This window comes from Nycticebus coucang, chromosome 2, assembly GCF_027406575.1.
Source record: "Nycticebus coucang isolate mNycCou1 chromosome 2, mNycCou1.pri, whole genome shotgun sequence".
Classification (NCBI taxonomy): Eukaryota; Metazoa; Chordata; class Mammalia; order Primates; family Lorisidae; genus Nycticebus; species Nycticebus coucang.
Window position 1 is genome coordinate 154,481,897 of NC_069781.1, and position 27,047 is coordinate 154,508,943.

Consider the following 27,047-nt stretch of genomic DNA (forward strand, 5'->3'; position numbering starts at 1 on the left):
ATAATTTATACCCACACCTACCTCCCCAAATAAGTGTCCTTCTTCTGAGTCCTAGTGTTAAAATGAGTAGGAAGGGAAAAGGGAGCTTAACCAAGTTGGAAGAGGAGGAATGCCACCATGGCAGAATAAGGCTGGAGATTCTTATGGCCCAAGGACGTGAAGCTAAGTGCTGAGCTCCTGGGGGCCAAGGAGAGTTTGGTTCTTAGCTCTGTACCACCAGATTGCTGAACGATAAGTACAGTCCATCCCCAATCCAGGTCCTGTAAGGAAACGTGCCCTTGGCTGCTGGGCTAATCTCCGAGAGGTCCCATCAGCTGCCACACCAGCCTGTGGATTGGGTCTGTTGCCAGGAACACTTACAAGGACAGAGACACTTTCACTTCCCGCTGACTCTCCAAAGATGGTCACAGAGCCTGGGTTCCCTCCGAAGTTGGCAATGTTGTCCTGGACCCAGCGCAGAGCAGCCACCTGGTCCAAGTGACCCCAGTTCCCCGAGCTGTGTTCGTCCCCTGTGCTGTGAGTAATAGAACAAGTTGGGGTGGGCAGCAGAGACTCCATGGCAGGGCTCTCAGGCTCCCCATGGGGCTGGGAGCTCTCAGCGAACCTTCCAGAATGAGGCTGGGCTCCAACCCCTCACACTGGGGTCCTCACCTGCCCTCCACTCCCCCAGCACTGCTGTCCTGTGGGCTCTGCATTTAATCATAGGACATGAGTTTCTGAGCATATCTACTCAGTGCCCAGCACCGTCCTGGGCGCTGGAGCACATCTCAGAACAAAACTGAGAAAATCTTTCACTGCACTCAGCTCTCAGTACCGGCTACCTGCAAACCAACAGATCAATGTGGAACATGCTCTCTGGTAGGGAAAGTGCTTGTGGGAAAAATAAAAGGCAGGTGGTGGGGCAGGTGGACACTGTTTCATGTCACATGACCAAGGAAGGCTTCTTGGAGGCCATGACATCTGAGGAGAAGCCTGAATCGAATAAGCACATGAAACTTGGCATTGTCCAAATAAGAGAATGCCAGGCAGAAGAAACAGCAAGTGCAAAGGCCCTGGGACCCAGTGAACAGTGGGACCACGCAGGAGGTGCCGGCAGGAGGTACAGCCAGCAGGGCCCTGTGGGCCTCTGTACAGACTTTGGATGTTGCAGTGAATAAACAGGAAGGCACTGCAGGGTTTTGTGCAGAGGAAAGACATGAGTCAATCTGTGTTGAAATGATCCCTCTGACTACTGTGTAGATCAGTCATAGCGTAAAAGTAGCAGAGTGACTAAAGTACTCATTAGGTGTATATGATAACAATCAGCATGGAGACAAGATGGATTACTGAAACCAGGTTTCCACAGAGGCTCCCATTCAGAAGGAGAGTTAAAGGACAGAAATTTAGCAAGTAACCTGGTGGATTTGAGCTGCACCAAGAGAGAAGGTTGAAGAACACACATCAACCCCGCTGAGGCAAGCTGCGACCCCAAGGATACAAACAAAAGGTACAAAATCCACCACCAAGTGGACAGGAGTCCCATCCCCCATGTAAACGGCTTGGAGTGCACCACAAACAAAAGAGCAGAGTTCAAAGGTCCTCCCACTACACTCCATGGGAGAGACCCTCTAAAAACTGGCGCTATCTCCCCTACTAGGGTGCCACAGCATTCTCCTGCCAGGGGTAAAACTGTATAAAACTGTGTGTATTCTCTGCCTGCAACTCTGAGCTCCTGGCACTCCCCTCCACTCTCACTCTGAGGTCTAGAGGCCTGTCCCCCAGGAGTCCAGATTCTTGGGTGATTTCTTGAGGGGTATGGACAGTGCCTAGACTGCAGCTGGTTGGTGCTGACTCTGGGGCACGAGAGCGAGGAGAGGACGGTCAGCTGAGAGGGAAACATATCGGAGCAGCAGTGCCCTGAGGCACAGAGCAGCAGCCATCTTTTAGCAACAATAGGGCTCACTCCCGGATATTCTAAAGCCACACCCCCTGTCTCCCTGAGCAACCAGAGGAGGCCGGGCATCTACTCAGGTGGCAACCACTATGGAACAGATCTGGGACAGAAACGCAGGCCCCGTGAATAAAGGGTTTGCCTGAGGTAGTACCGACCTGGGTGGAGCACAGGGACTAGAAACGCATTCGCATACCCAGGAAGTTCCCAGGGCGGGACTGACCCAGAGGACGGCTTTACTGAGCCTAAGACACACCCGGCCCTCAGGGGATTGTCAGCCTATAGACAAAGGAAGACAGGAGGCTAGAACTGACAGGTAACCGAATACAAACCTGCAAGAGCTAAGACGGGGCCTGAGGCACAGGCTCTGGGAACTCAAAACAGCTTCTCTTCTGTAGGGGAATTTAGCAGGGACAGAAACAAATTCCTGCCAAGTTATTCTGTTCTGTTCTGTCAGTAACATCAATCGGGGGTGGGGCTGGAACTGAGTGAACACCCTCCAGCCTCCATCAAGCACCCGAGGTTGTCAGGTCTCACCTCCCCCTGCTAGATAGAAGCAGAGCACAGTGGTCTGGCTGAGCAGAAATAGATTTCTGAATTTGTGATTCAGGCAGGTGCAAACCCCTGGAGTATCTGTTCACTACAGGCAACTAGGTCAGCCAACTGCCAGGCTATCAGTGACTGGGTCTGACAGAGGTGAAAGGTGGGGAAGGAAGCATCAACCTTCTCAGACTGATCTATTTGCTGGGTGGCTCCTGATTCCACGCAGCACTAGAGCAAGCCATATCAGAGTAGTCACCAGACCCCTGTGATCCAGTTGCCAGAGACCTTTTATATTCTCCCACCTGAGACAGGTGCTGACTGAGACAATTGATTTGGACCTTTTGAACTGAGACAATTGCCTGGGGACTATTCAGGAGGTGCCCTGGGTGTGTGGTTGTAGGAAGGTTTGATTTTCCTTTTCCAATTGTTGCCTGTGGGGGGTGGTGTGACTTCATTGCTGGTATTTCTCCACAGCTGAGACTTCAACACAGAGTAACTGTTTCACTAGGGTCAAACAGAAACCAGCTAAAAACAAGACAGAACCACTTAGCCCCACCACACCCAACAGGTCCCCAGTTTCTCAGGCCATAGCACTGTACGGGTCCTCAACAAAGCTCCAGGAGAAAAATCAAACAGTGTAAACAATCATCGGGTGGAATCAGCGGAAAAACTCTGGTAACATGAATAACCAGAATAGATCAACACCCCCCCACCCCCGCAAGGAAAGATAAGACAGATGTAAGTGAAGATCACATTCATAAACATCTGGCTGAGAAGTCAGAAGTCGATTCACAATTTGGATTGCAAACAAGATGAACAAAATGGAGGAAAATTGGGAATTAGAAATTCAAGCAGCAATTCAAAAGTCGGAACTAGAAATTCGAGGAGAAATTCAAAAGTTATCTCAAGAATTTAATGAATTTAAAGATAAAACCACCAAAGATTTTGACGCACTGAAGCAAGAATTTGCAGCCCTCAAAGATCTGACAAATACAGTAGAATCCCTCAGTAACAAAGTGTAGCAAGCAGAAGAAAGAATTTCTGACATTGAAGACAAAGCCTTTGAACGCTCCCAAAACCTCAAAGAGGAAGAGAAATGGAGAACGAAAACTGATCATTCTCTCAGAGAGCTCTGGGATAATTCAAAGAAGGCTAATATCCACCTCATGGAATCCCTGAAAGTGATGAAGTGGCCTCTCAAGGCACAGAGGCCCTTCTCCATGAAATTATGAAAGAGAATTTCTAGATATGCCAAGAGATTCTGAAATTCAGATAGCAGACAGTTTCAGAACCCCAGCACAACTCAATCCTAATAAGACACCCCCCAGGCATATCATAATTAACTTCACTAAAGTTAATATGAAGGAGAAAATTCTCAAAGCAGCCAGACGGAAGAAATCCATTACCTACAAAGGGAAGAATATTAGAATGACTGCAGATATCTCTGCTGAAACTTTTCAAGCCAGAAGAGGGTGGTCATCGACTTTTAATCTCCTAAAGCAAAATAACTTTCAACCCTGGATCCTGTATCCAGCTAAACTGAGTTTCATTTATGATGGAGAAATTAAATACTTTAATGACATTCATATGTTGAAGAAATTTGCCATAATCAAACCAGCTCTTCAGGATATTCTCAGACCTATCCTCCATAATGACCAGCCCAATCCTCTACCACAAAAGTAAACTCACTCAAAAACTTTGATCAAACTCCAACTTCCACAGTGGTGAAAGGATTAAAAATGTCCACTGGACTTTTGAAAAACTTGATACTCAAATTTTTACCAGACTTATCAATATTCTCCATTAATGTGAATGGCTTAAACTGACCTCTAAAGAGGCACAGATTAGCTGACCAATACAAAAACTCAGGCCAGATATTTGCTGCATACAAGCGTCACATCTTACCTTAAAAGACAAATACAGACTCAGGGTGAAATGATGGTCATCCATATTTCAGGCAAATGGTAAGCAGAAAAAAGGATGTTGCAATTTTATTTGCAGATATGATAGGCTTTAAACCAACAAAAGTAAGGAAGGATAAGAAAGGTCACTTCATATTTGTTAAGGGTAATACTCAATATGATGAGATTTCAATTATTAATATCTGTGCACCCAACCAGAATGCACCTCAATGTATAAGAGAAACTCTAAAAGACATGAGCAACTTCATTTCTTCCAGCTCCATAATAATTAAAGATTTCAACACTCCTTTAGCAGTGTTGGATCGATACTCCCATAAGAAGCTAAGCAAAGAAATCTTAGATTTAAACCTAACCATCCAACATTTGGATTTAGCAGACATCTACAGAACACTTCATCCCAACAAAACTAAATACACATACTTCTCATCAGCCCATGGAACATACTCCAAAATCAATCACACCTTAGGTCACAAGTCTAACCTCAGTAAAATTTAAAGGAATAGAAATTATTCCTTGCATCTTCTCGGACCACCATGGAATAAAAGTTGAGCTCAGTAACAACAGGAATCTGCATACTCATACAAAAACATGGAAGTTAAATAACCTTATGCTGAATGATAGCTGGGTCAGAGATGAGATTAAGAAGGAAATTGCCAAATTTTTGAAACAAAATGACAATGAAGATAAGAATTATCAGAACCTCTGGGATACCATAAAGGCAGTCCTAAGAGGGAAATTTATAGCACTGCAAGCCTTCCTCAAGAGAATGGAAAGAGAGGAAGTTAACAACTTAATGAGACATCTCAAGCAACTGGAAAAGGAAGAACATTCCAACCACAAACCCAGTAGAAGAAAAGAAATAAACAAAATTAGAGAAGAATTAAATGAAATTGAAAACAAAAGAATTATACGACAGATCAATAAATCAAAAAGTTGGTTTTTTGAAAAGGTCAATAAAATAGATAAACCAGGAAAAAAAAGAGTAAAATCTCTAATTTCATCAATCAGAAACGACACAGACAAAATAACAACAGACTCCTCAGAAATTCAAAAAAATCCTTAATGAATATTACAGGAAACTTTATTCTCAGAAATATTAAAATCTGAAGGAAATTGACCAATACTTGGAAGCATGTCATCTTCCAAGACTTAGCCAGAATCATGTGGAAATGTTAAACAGGCCTATGTCAAGTTCTGAAATAGCATCAACCATACAAAACCTCCCTAAAAAGAAAAGCCTTGGATCAGATGGCTTCATGTCAGAATTCTACCAAACCTTTAAAGAGGAATTAGTACCTATATTACCCAACCTTTTCCAAAAGGTAGAAAAAGAAGGAAGAGTACCCAACACATTCTATGATGCAAACATCACCCTCATCCCCAAACCAGGAAAAGACCCAACATAAAAAGAAAATTATAGACCAATATCACTAATGAATATAGGTGCAAAATTATTCAACAAGATCCTAACAAACAAATCAAACATCAAACAAATTATACATCATGACCAAGTTGGTTTTATCCCAGGGTCTCAAGGCTGGTTCAATATACGTAAATCTATAAATGTAATTCAGCACATAAACAAATTAAAAAACAAAGACCATATGATTCTCTCAATTGATGCATAAAAAGCTTTTGATAATATACAGCATCCCTTCAAGATCAGAACACTTAAGAAAATTGGTATAGAAGGGACGTTTCTTAAACTGATAGAGGCCATCTACAGCAAACCCACAGCCAAGATTGTATTGAATGGAGTTAAATTGAAATCATTTCCATTCAGATCAGGAACCAGACAAGGCTGTCCATTGTCTCTACTGCTCTTTAACATTGTAATGGAAGTTTTAGCCATGGCAATTAGGGAAGAAAAGGCCATCAAGGGTATCCATATAGGGGCAGAAGAGATCAAACTTTTGCTCTTCGCAGATGATATGATTGTATATCTGGAAAACACTAGGGATTCTACTACAAAACTCTTAGAAGTGATCAAGGAATACAGTAGCATCTCAGGTTACAAAATCAACATTCATAAATCGGTAGCGTTTACATATACCAATAGTCAAGCTGAAAAAACAGTTAAGGACTCTATTCCATTCACAGTAGTGCCAAAGAAGATGAAATATTTGGGAGTTTATCTAACAAAGGATGTGAAAGATCTCTACAAAGAGAACTATGAAACTCTAAGAAAAGAAATAGCTGAAAATGTTAACACATGGAAAAACATACCATGCTTATGGCAGGAAGAATCAACATTGTTAAAATGTCCATACTACCCAAAGCAATATACAATTCTAATGCAATCCCTGTTAAAGCTCCACTGTCATACTTTAAAGATCTTGAAAAAAACAATACTTTCTTTTATATGGAATCAGAAAAAAACCTTGAATACCCAAGACATTACTCAGAAATAAAAACAAAGCAGGAGGAATCACGTTACCAGATCTCAGACTTTACTACAAATTGATAGTGATCAAAACAGCATGATACTGGCACAAAAACAGAGCAGTAGATGTCTGGAACAGAGTAGAGAACCAAGAGATGAATCCAGCTACTTACCGTTATTTGATCTTTGTTTTTTTATATATTGTTGGGGATTCATTGAGGGTACAATAAGCCAGGTTACACCGATTGCATTTGTTAGGTAAAGTCCTTCTTCCAATCATGTCTTGGCCCCAGAAGGTGTGGCACACACCAAGGCCCCACCCCCCTCTTTCTGCTTCCCCCCCATAACTTAATTGTCATTAATTGTCCCCATATCAAAATTGAGTACATAGGATTCATGCTTCTCCATTCTTGTGATGCTTTACTAAGAATAATGTCTTCCACTTCCAAACAGGTTAATACAAAGGATGTAAAGTCTCCATTTTTTTTAATGGCTGAATAGTATTCCATGGTATACATATACCACAGCTTGTTAATCCATTCCTGGGCTGGTGGGCATTTAGGCTGTTTCCACATTTTGGCGATTGTAAATTGAGCTGCAATAAACAGTCTAGTACAAGTGTCCTTATGATAAAAGGATTTTTTTCCTTCTGGGTAGATGCCCAGTAATGGGATTGCAGGATCAAATGGGAGGTCTAGCTTGAGTGCTTTGAGGTTTCTCCATACTTCCTTCCAGAAAGGTTGTACTAGTTTGCAGTCCCACCAGCAGTGTAAAAGTGTTCCCTTCTCTCCACATCCACGCCAGCATCTGCAGTTTTGAGATTTTGTGATGTGGGCCATTCTCACTGGGGTTAGATGATATCTCAGGTTTGTTTTGATTTGCATTTCTCTAATATATAGAGATGATGAACATTTTTTCATGTGTTTGTTAGCCATTCGTCTGTCATCTTTAGAGAAGGTTCTATTCATGTCTCTTGCCCATTGATATATGGGCTTGTTGGCTTTTTTCATGTGGATTAATTTGAGTTCTCTATAGATCCTAGTATCAAGCTTTTGTGTGATTGAAAATATGCAAATATCCTTTCCTGTCATTGTTGCTTACTGAGATAGTGTTTGTGCTGCTCTAAAAACACAGGCTTCTTGATCCTTTTACCACCATCAATGTGAGCACTGACAAATCATGGCATAGAGATGCTCACTGACTAGTTCAGACAACTTTAGACCTCTTGACTGCTGGTCCTGTGTTCCAGCCTTGTCAGGTAGGTGGGCCTAATATCTGTTTGAGACCTGGGTACAGTAAAAAGTTAGACTTGGCAGGGATCTTTCTTTCCAGGCTGAAACTGGAGCCATCTTGCATTTTGGTAGATCTAATAGACACTTTGTCCTACAGCCACTTCTTCATGTGGTGCCTCCTGGGCCAGTGCTATTGGAGGAATGTTTCTTTTTTATGCCACAAAACAAAACACTAGTCTTGCATATGCTTTCTTGTACTTTAATGTGAGATTAATTCCAGTTTGGTTGAAAATTTTCTAAGGGAGAAAATTCAGTCTATTGATTTGATAAATGGATGTTAAGATGGTAACTACAATTAGTCTTGAGTTCATATGAAAGTAGTATCACCTTATTTTGATTTCCTTATTCATCATCAAGTCAGAGCCTAAAACTTTTTTGGGGCGGCGTGGTTAGAGATGGAAGAATTGAAAATTCTTTGTATGAAAACATTACTATATTTTTTGATGACTTCTAGGAGTCTTGTGGTTGAGTCTTTGAGGTTCTCTAAGTATAAGATCATGTCGTCAGCAAAGAGGGAGAGTTTGACCTCCTCTGCTCCCATTTCGATGCCCTTAATTTCCTTGTCTTGCCTAATTGTATTGGCTATAACTTCCAGCACTATGTTGAATAGTAAAGGTGGCAGAGGACAACCTTGTCTGGTTCCAGTTCTAAGAGGAAAAGCTTTCAGTTTTACTCCATTTAGTAAAATATTAGCTGTGGGTTTGTCATAGATAGCTTCAATCAGTTTTCAAAATGTGCCACCTATGCCTATACTCTTCAGTGTTCTAATTAGAAAAGGATGCTGGATTTTATCGAATGCTTTTTCTGCATCCATTGAGAGGATCATATGATATTTATTTTTGCCTCTGTTAATATGGTGGATAATGATTATCGACTTGCATATGTTAAACCATGGAAACCTACTTGATCATGAAGTATGACCTTTTTGATGATAATCTGTACTATTGGCTAGGATTTTGTTGAGAATTTTTGCATCTATATTCATGAGTGAGATTGGTCTGAAATTCTCCTTTTTGGTTAGGTCTTTTCCTGGTTTTGGTATCAGGGTGATGTTTGCTTCATAGAACGTGTTGGGGAAGATTCCTTCCTCCTCAATTTTTTGGAATAATTTCTGCAGTACAGGAATAAGCTCTTCCTTGAAGGTTTGATAGAATTCTGGTGTGAAGCCATCTGGACCAGGGCGTTTTTTGGTTTGAAGATTTTTTATTGTTTCTTTAATCTCAGTGCTTGAAATTGGTCTGTTCAGGAACTCTATTTCTTCTTGGCTAAGTCTAGGGAGAGAATGTGATTCCAAATATTGATCCGTTTCCTTCACATTGTCAAATTTCTGTTCATAGAGTTTCTGGTAGTATTCAGAGATGATCTCTTGTATCTCTGTGGGATCAGTTGTTATTTCCCCTTTATCATTTCTGATTGAGGTTACTAGAGATTTTACTTTTCTATTTCTCGTTAGTGTGGCCAATGGTTCATCTATTTTATTTATTTTTTCAAAAAACCAACTCCTTGTTTCATTAATTTTCTGAGTGATTCTTTTGCTTTCAATTACATTAATCTCTGATTTGATTTTGGATATTTCTTTTCTTCTATTGAGTTTAGGCTAGATTGTTCTTCTTTTTCCAATTCCATAAGATGGCTTGTGAGTTTGTTGATGCACTCTCTTTCTGTTTTTCGAATGTAGGCATCTAAAGTGATAAATTTTCCTCTCAAAACTGCTTTTGCAGTATCCCACAGGTTTTGGTAGCTTGTGTCTTCATTGTTGTTATGCTCAAGGAAGTTAATGATTTCCTGTTTTATTTCTTCCTGCACCCATCTGTCATTCAACAGAAGATTGTTTAATTTCCATGCCTTTGTGTGGGGTCGAGCGTTTTTGTTAGAGTTGAGTTCCACCTTTAGTGCCTTATGGTCTGAGAAGATACAAGGTAAAATTTCAATTCTTTTGATTCTGTTGATATTTGTTTTGTGTCCCAGGATATGATCAATTTTGGAGAATGTTCCATGGGGTGATGAGAAGAATGTATATTCTTTATCTTTGGGATGGAGTGTTCTATATGCGTCTATCAAGCACAGTTGTTCTAGGGTCTCCTTTAAATCTCTTATATCTTTGTTTAATTTCTGTTTAGAGGATATGTCTATCTCTGTAAGAGGAGTGTTAAAGTCCCCTGTTATTATTCTATTATCAGATATCATATTGCTCAGACTGAGAAGGGTCTGTTTCAAGAATCTGGGAGCATTTAAATTGGGTGCATAAATATTGAGAATTGAAACGTCTTCTTGTTGCATTTTTCCCTTGACCAATATAAAGTGACCATCTTTGTCTTTTTTGAATTTATTTGCTTTAAATCCACATGTATCTGAAAACAAGATTGCAACTCCTCTTTTCTTCTGAATTCCATTTGCCTGAAAAATTGTCTTCCAACCCTTGATTCGGAGTTTTAATTTGTCTTTTGAAGCCAGGTGTGTTTCTTGCAGTCAGCAAATGGATGGCTTGTGTTTTTTAATCCAGTCAGCCAATCTATGTCTCTTCAGTGGGGAATTCAAGCCATTAACATTTATTGAGATAATTGATAAGTGTGGTAATATTCTATTCATCTTATTTTGTGAGAGTTCATTGCTTACTTTTATCTTTTGCATCAGTGTGAACGTTAGGTTCTGACCTTTAATTTCTGAGTTCTTACTTTTCTGCTGATCCATTGTGATGGTCAGTGTGTAGAACAGGTTGAAGAATTTCCTGTAGAGGTGGTCTTGTTGTGGTGAATTTCCTCAATGTTTGTATATCTGTAAATGATTTGATTTCTCCATCAATTTTAAAGCTTAGCTTAGCAGGGTACAGAATTCTGAGCTGGAAATTGTTCTGTTTAAGTAGATTAAAAGTAGATGACCATTGTCTTCTTGCTTGGAACGTTTCATTAGAGAAGTCTGCAGTCATTCTGATGGATTTGCCCCGGTAGATCAACTGGCGCTTACTCCTGGCAGCTTGCAGAATCTTTTCTTTTGTCCTGACTTTGGACAGGTTCATCACAATGTGTCTTGGAGAAGCTTGGTTAGAATTGAGGCTTCCTGGGGTCCGATATCCCTCTGAAAGCAGTGTGTCAGAATCTTTGGTGGTATTTGGGAAATTTTCATTTATACTATTCTCTAGTATGGCTTCCATTTTTCTGGGGCATTCTTCTTCCCCTTCTGAGATTCCTATAACTCGTATGTTGGAACGCTTGATAAAGTCCCATAATTCTGACAGTGAACGTTTTGCTTTCTCTCTCTTCTTTTCTGCCTCTTTAATATCTGAGTTATCTCAAGAACTTTGTCTTCTACCTCTGAAATTCTTTCTTCTGCATGGTCTAACCTGTTGCTGTTACTTTCCATTGCATCTTTAAGTTCCCTAATTGACTGCTTCAGTTCCTTCAGCTCTGCTATATCTTTTCTGTATTTTTCATATCATTCATCTCTTATTTGATTCTGTTTTTGGATTTCGTTTTGGTCATTTTCCTCTTTATTAGCAGTTTCCTTCATTGTTTCCATCATTTCCTTCATTGTTTTCATCATGTGTATTCTAAATTCCCTTTCTGTCATTCCTAACATTTCTTTGTAGGTGGAATCCTCTGCAGTAGCTACCTCATGGTCCCTTGAAGGGGTTGTTCTGGACTGGTTCTTCATGTTGCCTGGAGTTTTCTGCTGATTCTTCCTCATGAGTGATTTCTTTTATCTGTTTCCTTGCCCTAATTTTCCTTTTACTTCCTCTTGCCCTTTAAGTTCCCTTGCCTGTAGACTAAGGTTTCGATGAGTCTTTTTGGTACAGGACCAGAAGGATGAGAAGGTTGAAGAGCAAGAAGGGATGAAAGAAAGAAGGAAAGAACGAAAAGAAAATAGAGAAAGGAGAGGGGGTGTGTACAAGGAGTATTGACAAAAAGAAGAGAGGCACAGAAAGAGGTAGACAGAGCAATATAGGTGTAGAGTAGGGTACTTTTACACAACCTTAAAAAAAAAACCAACCTTTGGGGGTGCCCGGTTGGGTGGTTCCCTTGAGGTCAGCAACTCTTTGCTAACCTGATCAGACACAGTACCCTAGCTCCACCAAGTAGAGAGCAAAGACAAAAATGGTATAAATCAAACCAAAACAAGCAAACAGAAAACTTTACAGTATAAAATTGGGTGAAAAACAAATAATAAGGATAGAAATACTAGCAAAATGAAGTTCTAGTTATTGAAAAAGGCAGCAATGGGAAATTGTATTTAAACTAGAAAAATTGAGAATGAAAGAAAAAATCTGTATGGAAAAGGTTGAAATTAAAAACAACAACAACATCATCATCAAAATAAACAAAAAACAAACAAACAAAAAAAACCAACCAAAAACAAAGCAGTAATATATCTTGTTGAATATCGTCTGAAATAAAAACAAAGCAGGAGGAATCATGCTACCAAACCTCAGACTCTACTATAAATCGATAGTCACCAAAACAGCATGGTACTGGCACAAAAACAGAGAAGTATATATCTGGAACAGAACATAAAACAAAGAGAGGAATCCAGCTACTTACCATTATTTGATCTTTGACAAGCCAATTAAAAACATTCAGTGGGGATAAGATTCCCTATTTAACAAATGGTGCTGGGTGAACTGGCTGGCAACCTGTAGAAGACTGAAACTGGACCCACACCTTTCACCATTAACTAAAATAGACTCTCACTGGATAAAAGATTTAAACTTAAGACATGAAACTATAAAAATACTAGAAGAGAGTGCAGAGAAAACCCTTGAAGAAATCAGTCTGGGTGAGTATTTTATGAGGAGGACCCCCCGGGCAATTGAAGCAGCTTCAAAAATACACTACTGGGACCTGATCAAACTAAAAACCTTCTGCACAGCCAAGAACACAGAAAGTAAAGCAAGCAAACAGCCATCAGAATGGGAGAAGATATTTGCAGGTTATGTCTCTGACAAAGGTTTAATAACCAGAATCCACAGAGAACTCAAACGTATAAGCAAGAAAAGAACAAGTGATCCCATCGCAGGCTGGGCAAGGGACTTGAAGAGAAACTTCTCTGAAGAAGACAGGCACACGGCCTACAGAAATATGAAAAAATGCTCATCATCTTTAATCATCAGAGAAATGCAAATCAAAACTACTTTGAGATATCATCTAACTCCAGTAAGATTAGCCTATATCACAAAATCCCAAGACCAGAGATGTTGGCGTGGATGTGGAGAAAAGGGAACACTTCTACACTGCTGGTGGGAATGCAAATTAATACATTCCTTTTGGAAAGATGTTTGGAGAACACTTAGAGATCTAAAACTAGATCTGCCATTCAATCCTATAATTCCTCTACTAGGTATATACCCAGAAGACCAAAAATCACATCCTAACAAAGATATTTGTGCCAGAATGTTTACTGCAGCCCAATTCATAATTGCTAAGTCATGGAAAAAGCCCAAGTGCCCATCAATCCACAAATTGATTAATAAATTGTGGTATATGTACAGCATGGAATATTATACAGCCTTTAAAAAAGATGGAGACTTTACTTCTTTCATGTTTACATGGATGGAGCTGGAACATATTCTTCTTAGTAAAGTAGCTCAAGAATGAAAGAAAAAGTATCCAATGTACTCAGCCCTACTATGAAACTCATTTATGGCTTTCACATGAAAGCTATAACCCAGTTATAACTCAAGAATAGAGGGTAAGGGGCAAGGGAGGGGAGGAAGGGGGGAGGATGGGCAGAGGGAGGGTGATTGGTGGGATTACACCTGCAGTGCATCTTACAAGGGTATATGTGAAACTTAGTAAATGTAGAATGTAAATGTCTTAACACAATAACTAAGAAAATGCCAGATAGGCTATGTTAACCAGTGTGATGAAAATGTGTCAAACAGTCTATATAACCAGTGTATGGTGCCCCATGATTGCATTAATGTACACAGCTATGATTTAATAATAAAAAAAAAAAAGAAAGAAAGAAAAGAAAAAGAAAAAAAATAAAAATAAATGATAATAATCAGGCCACAGATGGACAACAGTGACTGGGGTGGGAGCAAGGGAGGAGTGCGAACTCACCAGACCCTGAGTTCAGTTTATGGGTGGAGCCAGGGCTTTGCTGGCCCCTGGATGTGGGAGTGAGAGAAAGGGCAGAGTCCAGGCTGCCCTCAAGGCCTCCATCCTGGGCACCTGGGAGGATAGAGCAACACAGCTGTGCAGGACACATGGGGAGAGCAGGGAGCCTCTGCTGGGGATGGGCTGTGGGAGTCCAGGCCTGAGTGTGTCCTTGTGAAGGGTGAGGGTCTCAGACAGCCAGTGGGGACAGAGGAGGTTGTTAGTGATGAGTCCGCCTGTACTTATTTTCCAGGAGAAGGAAGATGGGTGAACTTTCACTGCTGTGCCACATTTAATGGCTTGGCAGAGGAACTCGCAGTGTGCAGCAGAGGTGAAAAGAAGACAAGTAATTCAAAGAGGGAATATATGGGCTGGGATTTGCAGGATGAATAGGAGTATGTTAGCTAGAGTAGCATTCCAGGCAGAGGAAAGAGCACACTCAAATGCTCAGAAGCAGCTGGGCATGATGACTCACACCTATCGTCCCAGCACTGTGGGAGCCTGAGGAGGGAGAATTGCTTAAGCTCAGGAGTTTGTGACTTGCCTGAGCAAGAGTCAGACCCCGAGTCCTAAAAAAAGTGAAAAACTCAGCCGGGAACCACAGTAAGCACCTGTAATCCCAGTGGCTTCCAGAGACTGAGGCAGCAGGATGCCCACAGCCTGAGTCTGAGATAGCAGTGAGGTGTGACGCCATTGCACTCTGCTCAGGGAATAGGGTGGGACTCTGTCTCAACAACAACAAAAACAACAAAAAGCTCAGAAGCAAATGAACAAGAGTACCTGGGTTATCAGAGGTTCAGAGGTGACCATTTTTGAAGAGAAGGGGATTCCTTTTTCAAGGAACTTAGCAAAGGCCCCGGAGCACTGAGATGACCAGAGCTGGGTGCTGGAGGGTTCACAGTGGGAGCCAAGTGCCGTGAGGAGAGCCAAGAAACTTACCTGAAGAATCCCCAGATGCCCAGACGGTACTGAATGGTCACCACCACCACGTTTTCATGGGCAGAGAGGACCAGGCCATCATAGGTTGAGGCCCCGCCCAGCACAAGTCCACCTCCATGGATCCACACCATCACCTGGGTGGGGAAGAGACCCCCACACTGGTTAGAGGAGGCTGAGCTCTGAAGGACTCCGGGGATATCTGGTTTCATCATTGACCTCTAGGCCATGACTCAAGCAGGCCATTACCCAAAGTCCATCAGCGTCCAGAAGGCTACAAAAGACAGCGTGTATCCTCCCTGACCCTCAGTACTGGGGCTCAGGCTGCTACCCCATTCCACCCACTCTGGATACTCTTAACTTTCTCCCTACCCCCAAAGCACCCTTTCTGCCCCCAGGTTCTTCAACATGAGAATGACTCATGGGAATGACAGGAAAGGATAAGGGTGCCACGTTCTCCCCACACTCCCATCACCCTCATGCCTGGACCCTTCATTCAGCTCTCTGTCCGCATGGGCAGCCCTTGGATTGCAGCTTCACTTCAATTCTCTGCTAATCTGAACTGCCATGAGCATGAGCGATTATCTCAAGAAGCACATAGGCCACCCATGGCATCTCTTCCCAGTACGCCTGCTCTCTGCCTGCCCAAATCCTCCCCACCCTCCTCACCCCAGCCTGGAATCCGCCTCCTCCAGGGAGTCTTCAGTTCTTGGATAACATCACTTGGGAAGCTATTCTGTGCCAGGGAGGGTGATAAGAACTGAGGATGAGAGTGGACACAGGATTTCATAAATCCTGGTTCTCACATGTACAGAGTTCAAATAACAGGGAAACAGGGGGAGTGACTAAAATAATTACATTGCGATAACACGGTTAATTAAGAAAACTTATCATATGAGTTGTGCACCACATACTGTGCAGGCACTTGGCGCCTATAGCACAGTGGTTACAGCGCTGGACTGCATACACCAAGGCTGGCAGGTTCAAACCCGGCCCAGGCCAGCTAAGCAAGGACAACTGCAACAAAAAAAATAGCCGGGTGTTGTGGCAGGTGCCTGTAGTCCCAGCTACTTGGGAGGCTGAGGCAAGAGAATCACGTAAGCCCAAGAGTTTGATGTTGCTGTGAGCTGTGATGCCATAGCTCTCTACTGAGGGCAACATACTGAGACTCTGCTTCAATAAAATAAAATAAAAAAGAACTATGCACAAGGTAGGCACTAATCCGGTTCCATTTGACAGATAGGAAAACCAAGGAACTTACTTATCCTGCCCAAGGTCACACACTCAGTTGGTAGAAGCAGGAATTGACCCCAGGCCATTGGTGCCACACACCCTATGTTCAGCTGCCCAGAACCTGGCAGCCAAAGGCCACAGCACAGCCAGTCTGCTGTTACGTCCGGGTCAGATCCTCCCTTTTGCTCCAAATAAGGCTTCACCATTGCCCTTATGTACTTAGCTGGGGGCGGAGACTGGGCTTGGCAGTCATCTCTGAACACTCCCATTTCAAGGAAACAGGCATGGAGAAGTAAAGAAATCCTCTCTCAGTTAGTCAAAGGCAGCAGCAGGATTTAAACCCAGACCCTGCAGTCCTAGGCCCTGTGTCCTTACCTAGAGGTGCTTTTGCCTACAGGTTCCTAGAGGCCCTGTATGTCTGATCCCTGCCTCCCTCCTGAGGGGGGACTGAGTTTATTGTCATCTTTGAGTGAAGGCTGAGCCCACAGGCTGGTGTCTGATACTACACAGAAGTTCCCATGTGTCTGTGCAGCCCAGGTGGCGAGATCCCTGAAGGCTGCGGCTGTGTGCAAACGGCTTCAGGTCCCTCCTCTCCCCTCCTCTCTGAGGCTCACCTTGCACAGGGGCACTGGGGACATGATGGAAGAGTGAGGGAACGAGTGAGTAAACGGGTGAGCACGTGAGCCTTCGTCCCCACTTCCTTGTGCTTACAGAGCACGTGGAGGGCCACCATCTATCCCAAGTTCACAGACCTGCTGCCCATTCAGCCACCACGCCAGGGTGGTCCTTGTACACTGGCTGGACGCTGACACTGCTCCCTCCTCCACTTCTCCAAAGAACCCAAAATGGGTTCTTTCCTGTTCCATTTATTCACACACCCTCCTTGACGCTCTCCCCTGCAGCTAGCAGCCTGCCCCTTCTCTGGCCCTTCATATCTTTGGGAAATGCTGACTCACTCGGTCACCAGGGTCACTGGCCTGTGCAAAAGATAATTAGGGAGGGAAATCAGCTGAGTGCAGTCCCAGAGTGTTGGGCAAAGGCAAAAGAAATACTTTCTGGGATCGTATGAGGTTCCACCTGCACCTCTGTACAGACACGCTGAAAGTTGCTCCAGGGGACCTTGGTGTGCTGGGGAAAGGCCGTGCACCTGCTCCAGGTCCTACTCCATGTCCAAGAGCAAAAACTGTCTCAAACCACCCTCCTCACTTGTCAAAGTTACCTTATCATCTAACCATTTAGCAGACAGTCATGTCAGTCAGGTCTCCCCTGGTTCTGACAACCTTAAAGGCCATCAGGACCCTGGGCTGAAGGAAGAAGCCGCAGATGATAAGGTACAGATTAGAAATGTGGCGAAGAGTCCCACAGCAGGAGATTACAGGGCTGGATGATGGATCGCTGAAAATCATAACTTTGGGGAGGATATAAGAACTCTGTGAAGTTCTCTCAAAGTAAGGCTGACTGTGAGAATGATCACCCTGTCTTCCTGCAATTCTCAATCTTGGTAATAAAGGAAAACTTTAACCCACATGAGCGTTTGGCTTTTGTGCCTGGTGCCACGATTACAGTTTAAACATCAAAAGACCTGACTTGGGTCCTGCCGACCCTGCTGGGGTTGTCCACATTCTCCCCGTCTGGGCCACAGTATATCTATCCATCAAGGAAGGGCGGGGTTGTAGACTTTTCTCTATGATTCCTTCCAGCTCTAACGTTAGTGCAAATTATGTCCCAACTGCTCTGGGTATCAGATTCATAATCTACTAACTAAGAGTAATCACTCTTGTCCTTCTGTTAACATGAGCAAACTGGGAACAATTCAGAGGTGCGCTGCGGAGGCACCGCCAGCCAACCCCCCTCTCCAGCAGTCCTATGTCTGATTAGTGGAAAACTTGTGTTTCCTGTGGAAGCCCTGGAGCCCCAGAACAGTCCTAGCCTGAGCTGCCCTCACACCTCAGCTGCCTTCGTACCCTTCCAATCTGCACCCAAATATCCCAGGGACATGGAACTGGCACGTCTTGGCCAGGGGTGCCCGCAGCTTACCGGCAGCCTGCTTTTCTTGGTCAAGTCAGCAGGGGTGTAAATATTCAGGTAAAGGCAGTCTTCGGAAAACTTGAGAGGAATGTTCTCCTTCCTGTTGGTGAAGAGCTCTGACAGTACCTGCCCTGCCTCTGCGTCTTGGGAGCACCTGGGGAGAGAAAGAGGAATCCCTGAGTTTCAACCAGACCTAAGCAGGAGTCTCCTGGGGCTGGCCAGGGCTTGATCTGGGAGGTTTCAGCCTATACATGGAGCTGGATTGCCAGGCTTGGGACACTGGAATGGGAAGGAGGCATCTGGGGGTCCAGGTGGGGGCCCTGGACTCTCTAAGCCTCTCAAGACCAAGCAGAGTGAGACTCCTTGGCACCTCTCCCTTTCCCAGAGTGTATTTGATGCCCTGGCTCAAGGAAGAGAGGCGGCAGAGACTCTGACCAGCCCTGGGAGGTGGCATTTCCCACACTCTATGGAGCCCCAGGTGGTGGGCTGCACGGTGACCTTCTTCCTCCCCCAGGTAAACATGTTCCAGCCCCCGGGAGACTTCCACACACCATGAGAAGCCTCTCAGGAGGCAGGCATTTAGGACCCCCAACAGGTCAGGGATGAAATCTTAGTAGGACAACATTTGCATCCATCTTGTCCCAGCCTCTCATTTGCTGAGTGACTTTGGTGAGTTTCTTTTCTGCTCTGGGCCACAATCTCCCAGGTCTAAGTGAGGGGGATGATTTATAGAAGGGTCTAGCAGCTCAGACATGCTAAGATTCTACCATCAACCATCCCAGGCAGGTGTTCTTGGCTGCCTTGAAGGTCTGAAAGCTCCTGTGGAGCACGGTGGCTCAGGTCTGTAATCCTAGCACTCTGGGAGGCTGAGGTAGGAGAATGCTTAAGCTCAGGTGTTGGAGATCAGCCAGAACAAGAGTGAGACCCTATCTCTACTAAATATAGAAAAACTAGCCAGGGATCACGGCGGGCCCCTGTAGTCACAGCTACTCAGGGAGGCTGAGGCAAGAGGATTGATTGAGCTGAGGAATGTGAGGTTGCTGTGAGCTATGATGACAGCATACTGCTGAATTGTACCCAGGGTGACAGAGTAAGACTGTGTCAAAAAAAGAAAGAAAGGAAAAAAGAAAGGATAGGGAAGGAGGGAGGGAGGGAGGAAGGAAGGAAGGAAGGAAGGAAGGTCCAACATAGATGAAACTTGGTAACACTTACTGAGTCTTCTAAGTGTGCCAGATGCTCTGTTATGTTCAAATACTAACTCGTTGAAGTCTGACATCAGCCCCGTGACATAGTTTCTACTGTTATCTCCATTTTACAGATGAAAAATCTGAGTTACAGAGAGGTTAGAGAATCTGCCATAGGTGACTTAGCCAGGAAGATGCAGCTGTGTGGGGTTTATATTTCCAAGTACAGTATAAGCAACGTTCCTAGATCTCAATGGACCCAGAAGGCAGGCATTGCAGCCCTTGCTGTGTACATGAGGACTGAGGCACTCATTCTGAGGCGTGGCAGAATGACACGCCTGTCAAGTAGCAGAATCAGAGTCAGCAAAGACGACTTCCTGATTTCCATTCAGGGAAATTTGCCCGCAGATCACCAAGAGCAAGGGACAGAATTGAAAAGAAGAAATTCAACTGTTAAAAGTAAGAAAATGAGTTTAGCTTCACTAATATTTAGATAAATGCAAAATAAAGAGTATGTCCAATAGCAAAAAAAAAAATCATTATTTTAATAAACTGAGTATTGGCAAGCGTCTTGGTTTCCTATGTCAATGGAAGGAACATTTTTGGAAGGAAATTTAATAAAAACTCTACTTTTGTCTCAGAAATGTCATTTCTTGAAACTTTTCCTGAAATATTTTTGAATGTTCATAAACAGTTCATACAAGAGGGTCATCACAGTGCTATTTATATTATGAAAATCATCAAAAACGACTGAATGACCCCAAATAAGAGACTGGGAAAATTAAATGTGGTTTGATACTGAATGTAATGTAGCTATTAAATATCAGTCTGTGTTATTTAATGGTTTAGAATATTGTTGATGATACACTTATGAATAAGCAAAGCAGGTATACAAACTTTTTGTATCAATGACGCCATTTCCAAGGAAGAAAGTGTGCAGAGATGAACCCTGGGGAAGGGGGTCCAGCAGATTAACAGCAGCTCTCTCTGAGTGCTGGACTTGACCACGATTTTTATTTTCTTACATTTATTTCTTATTTATTTCTGACATTTCCTTCTATGCTTCCAAATTTTTCTGTAATAACTATGTATTACATTTTCAATTAGAAAAGAAAAATGGCGAATACAATTTTTTAAAGAAAGGATAAGAAAGAATAGAAAAGAAGGCAGCCAGGGTAGAGATCCTAGTCATTGCCACAAACGCCTGGGCTGATGTAGGTTTCCAAGGTGTCCTGAGGGGGCAGGAATATGTGACCACTGGAATCTTTGGGCTCTTTTGCCCAACGTTGTCAGGGGGATAGGCACAACCACCCTTGCTGTGCTTGTATTAAGGAGCTAGACACACCTGGGAGTTGAGAGGGGGCCACACCAACGTGGAATGTTACCACATCCTAACATATCACATTATTCATTTATTAAATGGCATATTATTTATGATCTGTCTCTCCTTGCTACAATGCAAGCTCGGGATGTCAGCTTCTAGGGATCTTGTTTTGTTCACTGACAGATACCAAGACCTGAAACCTTCCTGGCACACAGTAGGTGCTCAATACATGTGTGTTCCGTAAAGGACTCTAGAAGGTCCTGAGAGTTCTAGCTGCTCTTAAGGATCCACGCTGTTCTTGATGATTCCAGAACTAAGTTTAACCCCATCTGGGGGTTGCCTGGACTCCTGCCTGCATCCCCGGGAGGCAGACATCCCACCGAAGATGCCAGAGCCCAGCCCGCTGGCTTACATGGGGGGGTAGGAGCTGGTGTTCTTCACGAAGCTCCAGGGCTTGGCAGGCTGTGGCGGGGCAAACCTCAGGGCCCCGAGAGGAGGCTTGGCGAAAGGGACACCCAGGAACACAGCCACAGGCTGTGCGAATCCTTCCAGGCTGACGGACTTCCCCAGCACTGGGCCGTACACGGTGTCCACCACGGGGGCCGAGGACGGGTGCCCTGCTGGACATTTAGAATAAATAAGGACACATGAGAGGAGAAAGGCTTGAGGGGATGCCAGGTGGGTTTTACCGCTTTCTTAAACATGTCACCTACGTCCACTAGGCCTCAGTTTCTCCTGCTGGGAAAAGGGGGGGAGGGTCACTGTCCCTCCTAATGCATGGAGCAGCTTCATGGAGCAAATCAGAACAGGAGGTGGGAAAGCACCCAGTGAAAAATGCACACAGGAAGGAGAGGTGTTGGGAGGTCAGGACACTTAGTCCCCCTCTGAGAAGCCTCTGGAACATCCTTCCACTAGGATCCTGGCACGAGCTTCATGCAAGGTAGGATGGTGAACAAGAGGTGGCCCCATCTCCAGGAACACAGAATTTTGCAGGGGGAATGAGCCACATAGACACTTGACTCTCCAGCTGGGAAGAAAGTGGTGTGTCCTAGGAGAGGGTGTGGGGAGTGGTTTCGGGAGGAGTGAGTCCTCCTGATGGGAGGTACAGGGAGGGGCTGGGACTTGCAGCAGGAGGGGGGACTGAAGAGGGGGTGAAAGTCGGGGGTGGTGTGAAGCAGTGAGGACAGACTGTGGCTCAGAGACAGCAAAGACAAAGGCTGCCTGGCTGGGGCAGGGGGCCCGTGTGCACAGACACAGCCTGTGGGGAGTAGGAAACAGTCCTGGCAGGAGAGAGCAGGTCAGGGAGGGGCTACAAAGCCAGGATAAAGGCTAGGGTTCATTTCACAGCAAATAAGCAGCAGAAGCTGCTCTTGGGGGTGGGATGTGAGCTTGAGGTTTCTCTGAAAGGGTCAAGGAGAGGAGAGAGACCCACAAACAGAACAGACAACTCTTCCTCCCTGAGCTGAATTTCAAATCCCTGGAGCTTCCATATCAGCCCTCTTCTACCTGCTAGGGGCCAGCTGACCTGATCTGATTTGTATGGCATGTGGCCTTTCAGATACCACCACCCGTAGGGCTGTCAGGGTACTGATTTTGGGTCCACAGGCCACGATTTCCAGATGAAAGTGGATGTGAACATTTCCCTCCTTGAGTCTCAGCTTCTTCATCTATTAAATGTAGTCACATGTGTTTGATTATCTGAGTTCTCATGCTTTGCTTCCTGAGACCCTCCAGATTCTGGATGCACTGCCTCTCCCAGGGTCCAGCTATCCCAGAACCCACACACCAACCAGCTCCTTATCAAGTTCCCACACCCTAGGCCACCGTCCACCTGCCCTAAACAATCCAGAGCCAGGTGCCAGACAACTATGGGCAGGCCTTGTGCCCCAAATCTCCCTGAAATTCCTCACAATAGTGTATCCTAAACCTCCTCTCATTGCCTTGCCTCTTCCAGTGGAAACCAATAAAGCAGTAAATGAGGAGAGCAAGATGGCAGCCGAGTAACACCTTCCTTGCATCTGGGCACCGTGAGTCTGGGGAGATAGGACTCCAGGCATCCCTGGCCGGTGAGATCTGCCTATCATCTCCCCTGTGAGGATACAGGGAGTCAACGAGAGACTTCTGGACCCCAAGAGGAGGACAAAAACAGTGGAAAAATGGCAAGTGGTCACGTGTGTTTAATCGGTCTCAACCCGCCCGCAACTCTAAGTTCGGTAGCAGCAAGACTGCAAACCTGAAAGGCCTTATCTGTGAACTGTTTTGGTGTCTTTGGACTTGGCACTCAGTTGAAGTGCCTGGGGGAGAGCCTGAGCGGGAGTGCGGAGAACTTTGGCCATTGTCTAGGGCCCCAGACTGAGCCACTGAGCCAGACAGAGCTAATAGTGTTTGGCTGTGGGCCACAGGGAGCCATTTTTGTGAGTGATCTGCCCTGGCAAGCTCCACCCTCAGGGTCGCAGAGCTAGAATCCGGGTGGGTGCTGGTAACCTAGCAACTGAGTAGCCTAATGGTTGGGTCTGAGCCTCCTTGCAGCCCTAACCCTCAGGGGCAGAGTGAGACCGGTTTTGGCACATTGGGTAAGTGGAAAGCCACTTCTGCAGTGATTCCAGCGACAAGCACTTTCCTGGGAAAGCTTCTGCTCAGCAAGTTTACAAGTTCAAAGTGCCTTTTAAGTGGGCCAAAGAGAGCTTTAGGGTGTCTGCTGGGGTTTGAGAAATCAGCAGCCTCCAGTCATATCAGAACTGTGATTAACATCTCGTACCCCAGAAGACCACGTGTTGCCCAGACAATATTCAACAACATATACATACTGCTTTGTTTTTGGATGTGGTTTTTCTTTTTTAGTTTGGTTGTTTTTTTGTTTATTTTGATGTTGTTGATTTTTTTTGTTGTTATTGTTTGTTTGTTTTTTTGTTTATTTTGATGTTGATGTTGTTTTGTTTTTTAATTTCAACCTTTTCCATACAGATCTTTTTTCTTTCTCAATTTTTCTAGTTTAATTATAATTCCCATTGCTGCCTTTCTCAATAACTAGAACTTCATTTTTGCTAGTGTTTCTACCGCTATTATTTGGTTTTTCACCAAATTTTATCCCATAAACTTTTCTGTTTGCCTGTTTTGCTTTGATTTATAGCATTTTTGTCGTTCCTCTCTACTTGGTGGAGGTGGGGTACTGTGTCAGATCAGGTTAGCAAAGAGCTGCTGACCTCAAGAGAACCACCCAACTAGGCACCCCCAGAAGGTGGGTTTTTTTAAAGGTTGTGTCAAACTACCCTACTGAACACCTATATTGCTCTGTCTTCCTCTTTCTGTGCCTCTCTTCTTTTTGTCAATATTGCTTTTACTCACCCCCTCTCCTTTCTCTATTTTTTCTTTTCTTATCACTCGGCCCTCCTTTCTTTCATCCCTTTCTTACTCTTCAACTTTCTCAACCTTCTGGTCCTGTACCAAAAGGACTCATCGAACCCTTAGTCCACAGGCACGTGAACTTAAAGAGCAAGAGGAAGTGAAAGGAAAATTAGGGTAAGGAAACAGATAAAAGAAATCACTCATGAGGAAGAAACAACAGAAAACTCCAGGCAACATGAAGAACCAGTCCAGAACAACCCCACCAAGGGACCACGAGGTAGGTACTTCAGAGGATTCCACCTATAAAGAAATGTTAGGAATGACAGGGAATTTAGAATACACTTGTTGAAAACAATGAAAGAAATGATGGAAACAATGAAGGAAACTGCTAATAAAGTGGAAAATAACCAAAAGGAAATCCAAAAACAGAATCAAATAAGAGATGAACGATATGAAGAATATAAAAAGGATATAGCAGAGCTGAAGGAAATGAAACAGTCAATTAGGGAACTTAAAGATGCAATGGAAAGTATCAGCAACAGGTTAGACCATGCAGAAGAAAGAATTTCAGAGGTAGAAGACAAAGTTCTTGAGAGAACTCAGATAGTAAAAGAAGCAGAAAAGAAGAGAGAGAAAGCAAAATGTTCACCGTCAGAATTATGGGACTTTATGAAGCATTCCAACATACGAGTTATAGGAATCCCAGAAGGGGAAGAAGAATGCCCCAGAGGAATGGAAGCCGTACTAGAGAATATTATAAAAGAAAATTTCCCAAATATCACCAAAGATTCTGACACACTGCTTTCAGAAGGATATCGGACACCAGGTTGCCTCAACTCTAACCGAGCTTCTCCAAGACACATTGTGATGAACCTGTCCAAAGTCAAGACAAAAGAAAAGATTCTGCAAGCTGCCAGGAGTAAGCACCAGTTGACCTACAAGGGCAAATCCATCAGAGTGACCGCAGATTTCTCTAATGAAACTTTCCAAGCAAGAAGACAATGGTCATCTACCTTTAATCTACTTAAACAGAACAATTTCCAGCCCAGAATTCTGTACCCTGCTAAGGTAAGTTTATAAATTGATGAAGAAATCAAAACATTTACGGATATACAAACCTTGAGGAAATTTGCCACAACAATACCAGCTCTACAGGAAATACTTCAACCTGTTCTGCACACTGACCACCACAATGGATCAGCAGCAAAGTAAGAACTCAGAAATTAAAGGACAGAACCTAACCTCCACACTGATGCAAAAGATAAAACTAAGCAATGGACTCTCACAAAATAAGATGAATAGAATACTACCACACTTATCAATTATCTCAATAAATGTTAATGGCTTGAATTCCCCACTGAAGAGACATAGATTGGTGGACTGGATTAAAAAACACAAGCCATCCATTTGCTGACTACAAGAAACACACCTGGCTTCAAAAGACAAATTAAAACTCCGAGTCAAGGGTTGGAAGACAATTTTTCAGGCAAATGGAATTCAGAAGAAAAAAGGAGTTGAAATCTTATTTTCAGATACTTGTGGATTTAAAGCAACTAAAGTAAAAAAAGACAGAGATGGTCACTTTATATTGGTCAAGGGACAAATGCAACAAGAAGACGTTTCAATTCTCAATATTTATGCACCCAATTTAAATGCTCCCAGATTCTTGAAACAGACTTTACTCAGTCTGAGCAATATGATATCTGATAATACTATAATAACAGAGGACTTTAACACTCCTCTTACACAGCTAGACAGATCCTCTAAACAGAAATTAAACAAAGATATAAGAGATTTAAAGGAGACCCTAGAACAACTGTGCTTGATAGACACATATAGAACACTCCATCCCAAAGATAAAGAATATACATTCTTCTCATTACCCCATGGAACATTCTCCAAAATTGATCATATCCTGGGACACAAAACAAATATCAACAGAATCAAAAGAATTGAAATTTTACCTTGTATCCTCTCAGACCATAAGGCACTAAAGGTGGAACTCAACTCTAACAAAAACGATTGACCCCACACAAAGGCATGGAAACTAAACAATCTTCTGTTGAATGACAGATGGGTGCAGGAAGAAATAAAACAGGAAATCATTAACTTCCTTCAGCATAACAACAATGAAGACACAAGCTACCAAAACCTGTGGGATACTGCAAAAGCAGTTTTGAGAGGAAAATTCATCGCTTTAGATGCCTACATCTGAAAAACAGAAAGATAGTGCGTCAACAATCTCACAAGCCATCTTATGGAATTGGAAAAAGAAGAACAATCTAAGCCTAAACTCAGTAGAAGAAAAGAAATATCCAAAATCAAATCAGAGATCAATAAAATTGAAAACAAAAGAATCATTCAGAAAATTAATAAAACAAGGAGTTGGTTTTTTGAAAAAATAAATAAAATAGATAAACCATTGGCCAGACTAACGAGGAATAGAAAAGTAAAATCTCTAGTAACCTCAATCAGAAATGATAAAGGGAAAATAACAACTGATCCCACAGAGATACAAGAGATCATCTCTGAATACTACCAGAAACTCTGTGCCCAGAAATTTGACAATATGAAGGAAATGGATAAATGTTTGAAATCACACCCTCTCCCTAGACTTAGCCAGGAAGAAATAGAGCCCCTGAACAGACCAATTTCAAGCACTGAAATCAAAGAAACAATAAAAAAATCTTCCAACCAAAAAATGCCCTGGTCCAGATGGCTTCGCCCCAGAATTCTACCAAACCTTCAAGGAAGAGCTTATTCCTGTACACTGCAGAAATTATTCCAAAAAATTGAGGAAGAAGGAATCTTCCCCAACACATTCTATGAAGCAAA

At 43.3% G+C, this 27,047-nt stretch overlaps 1 protein-coding gene across 2 annotated transcripts in view; it reads right to left on the reverse strand.

Moving 5' to 3' along the window:
• Positions 1 to 27,047, reverse strand: part of LOC128593726 (liver carboxylesterase 1-like) — a 55,802-nt gene that overhangs the window by 24,994 nt on the left and 3,761 nt on the right. The window contains exons 2-5 of one of the 2 annotated variants that reach the window (XM_053602035.1): positions 21,280 to 21,484; positions 18,369 to 18,513; positions 15,102 to 15,235; positions 361 to 514 (exon numbers count right to left, since the gene is read on the reverse strand). In XM_053602035.1, the coding sequence (XP_053458010.1) occupies positions 361 to 514; positions 15,102 to 15,235; positions 18,369 to 18,513; positions 21,280 to 21,484 (638 nt within the window). Of the gene's footprint in view, positions 1 to 360; positions 515 to 15,101; positions 15,236 to 18,368; positions 18,514 to 21,279; positions 21,488 to 27,047 lie in introns of both variants that reach the window. The other variant, XM_053602026.1, reaches the window with a different exon arrangement.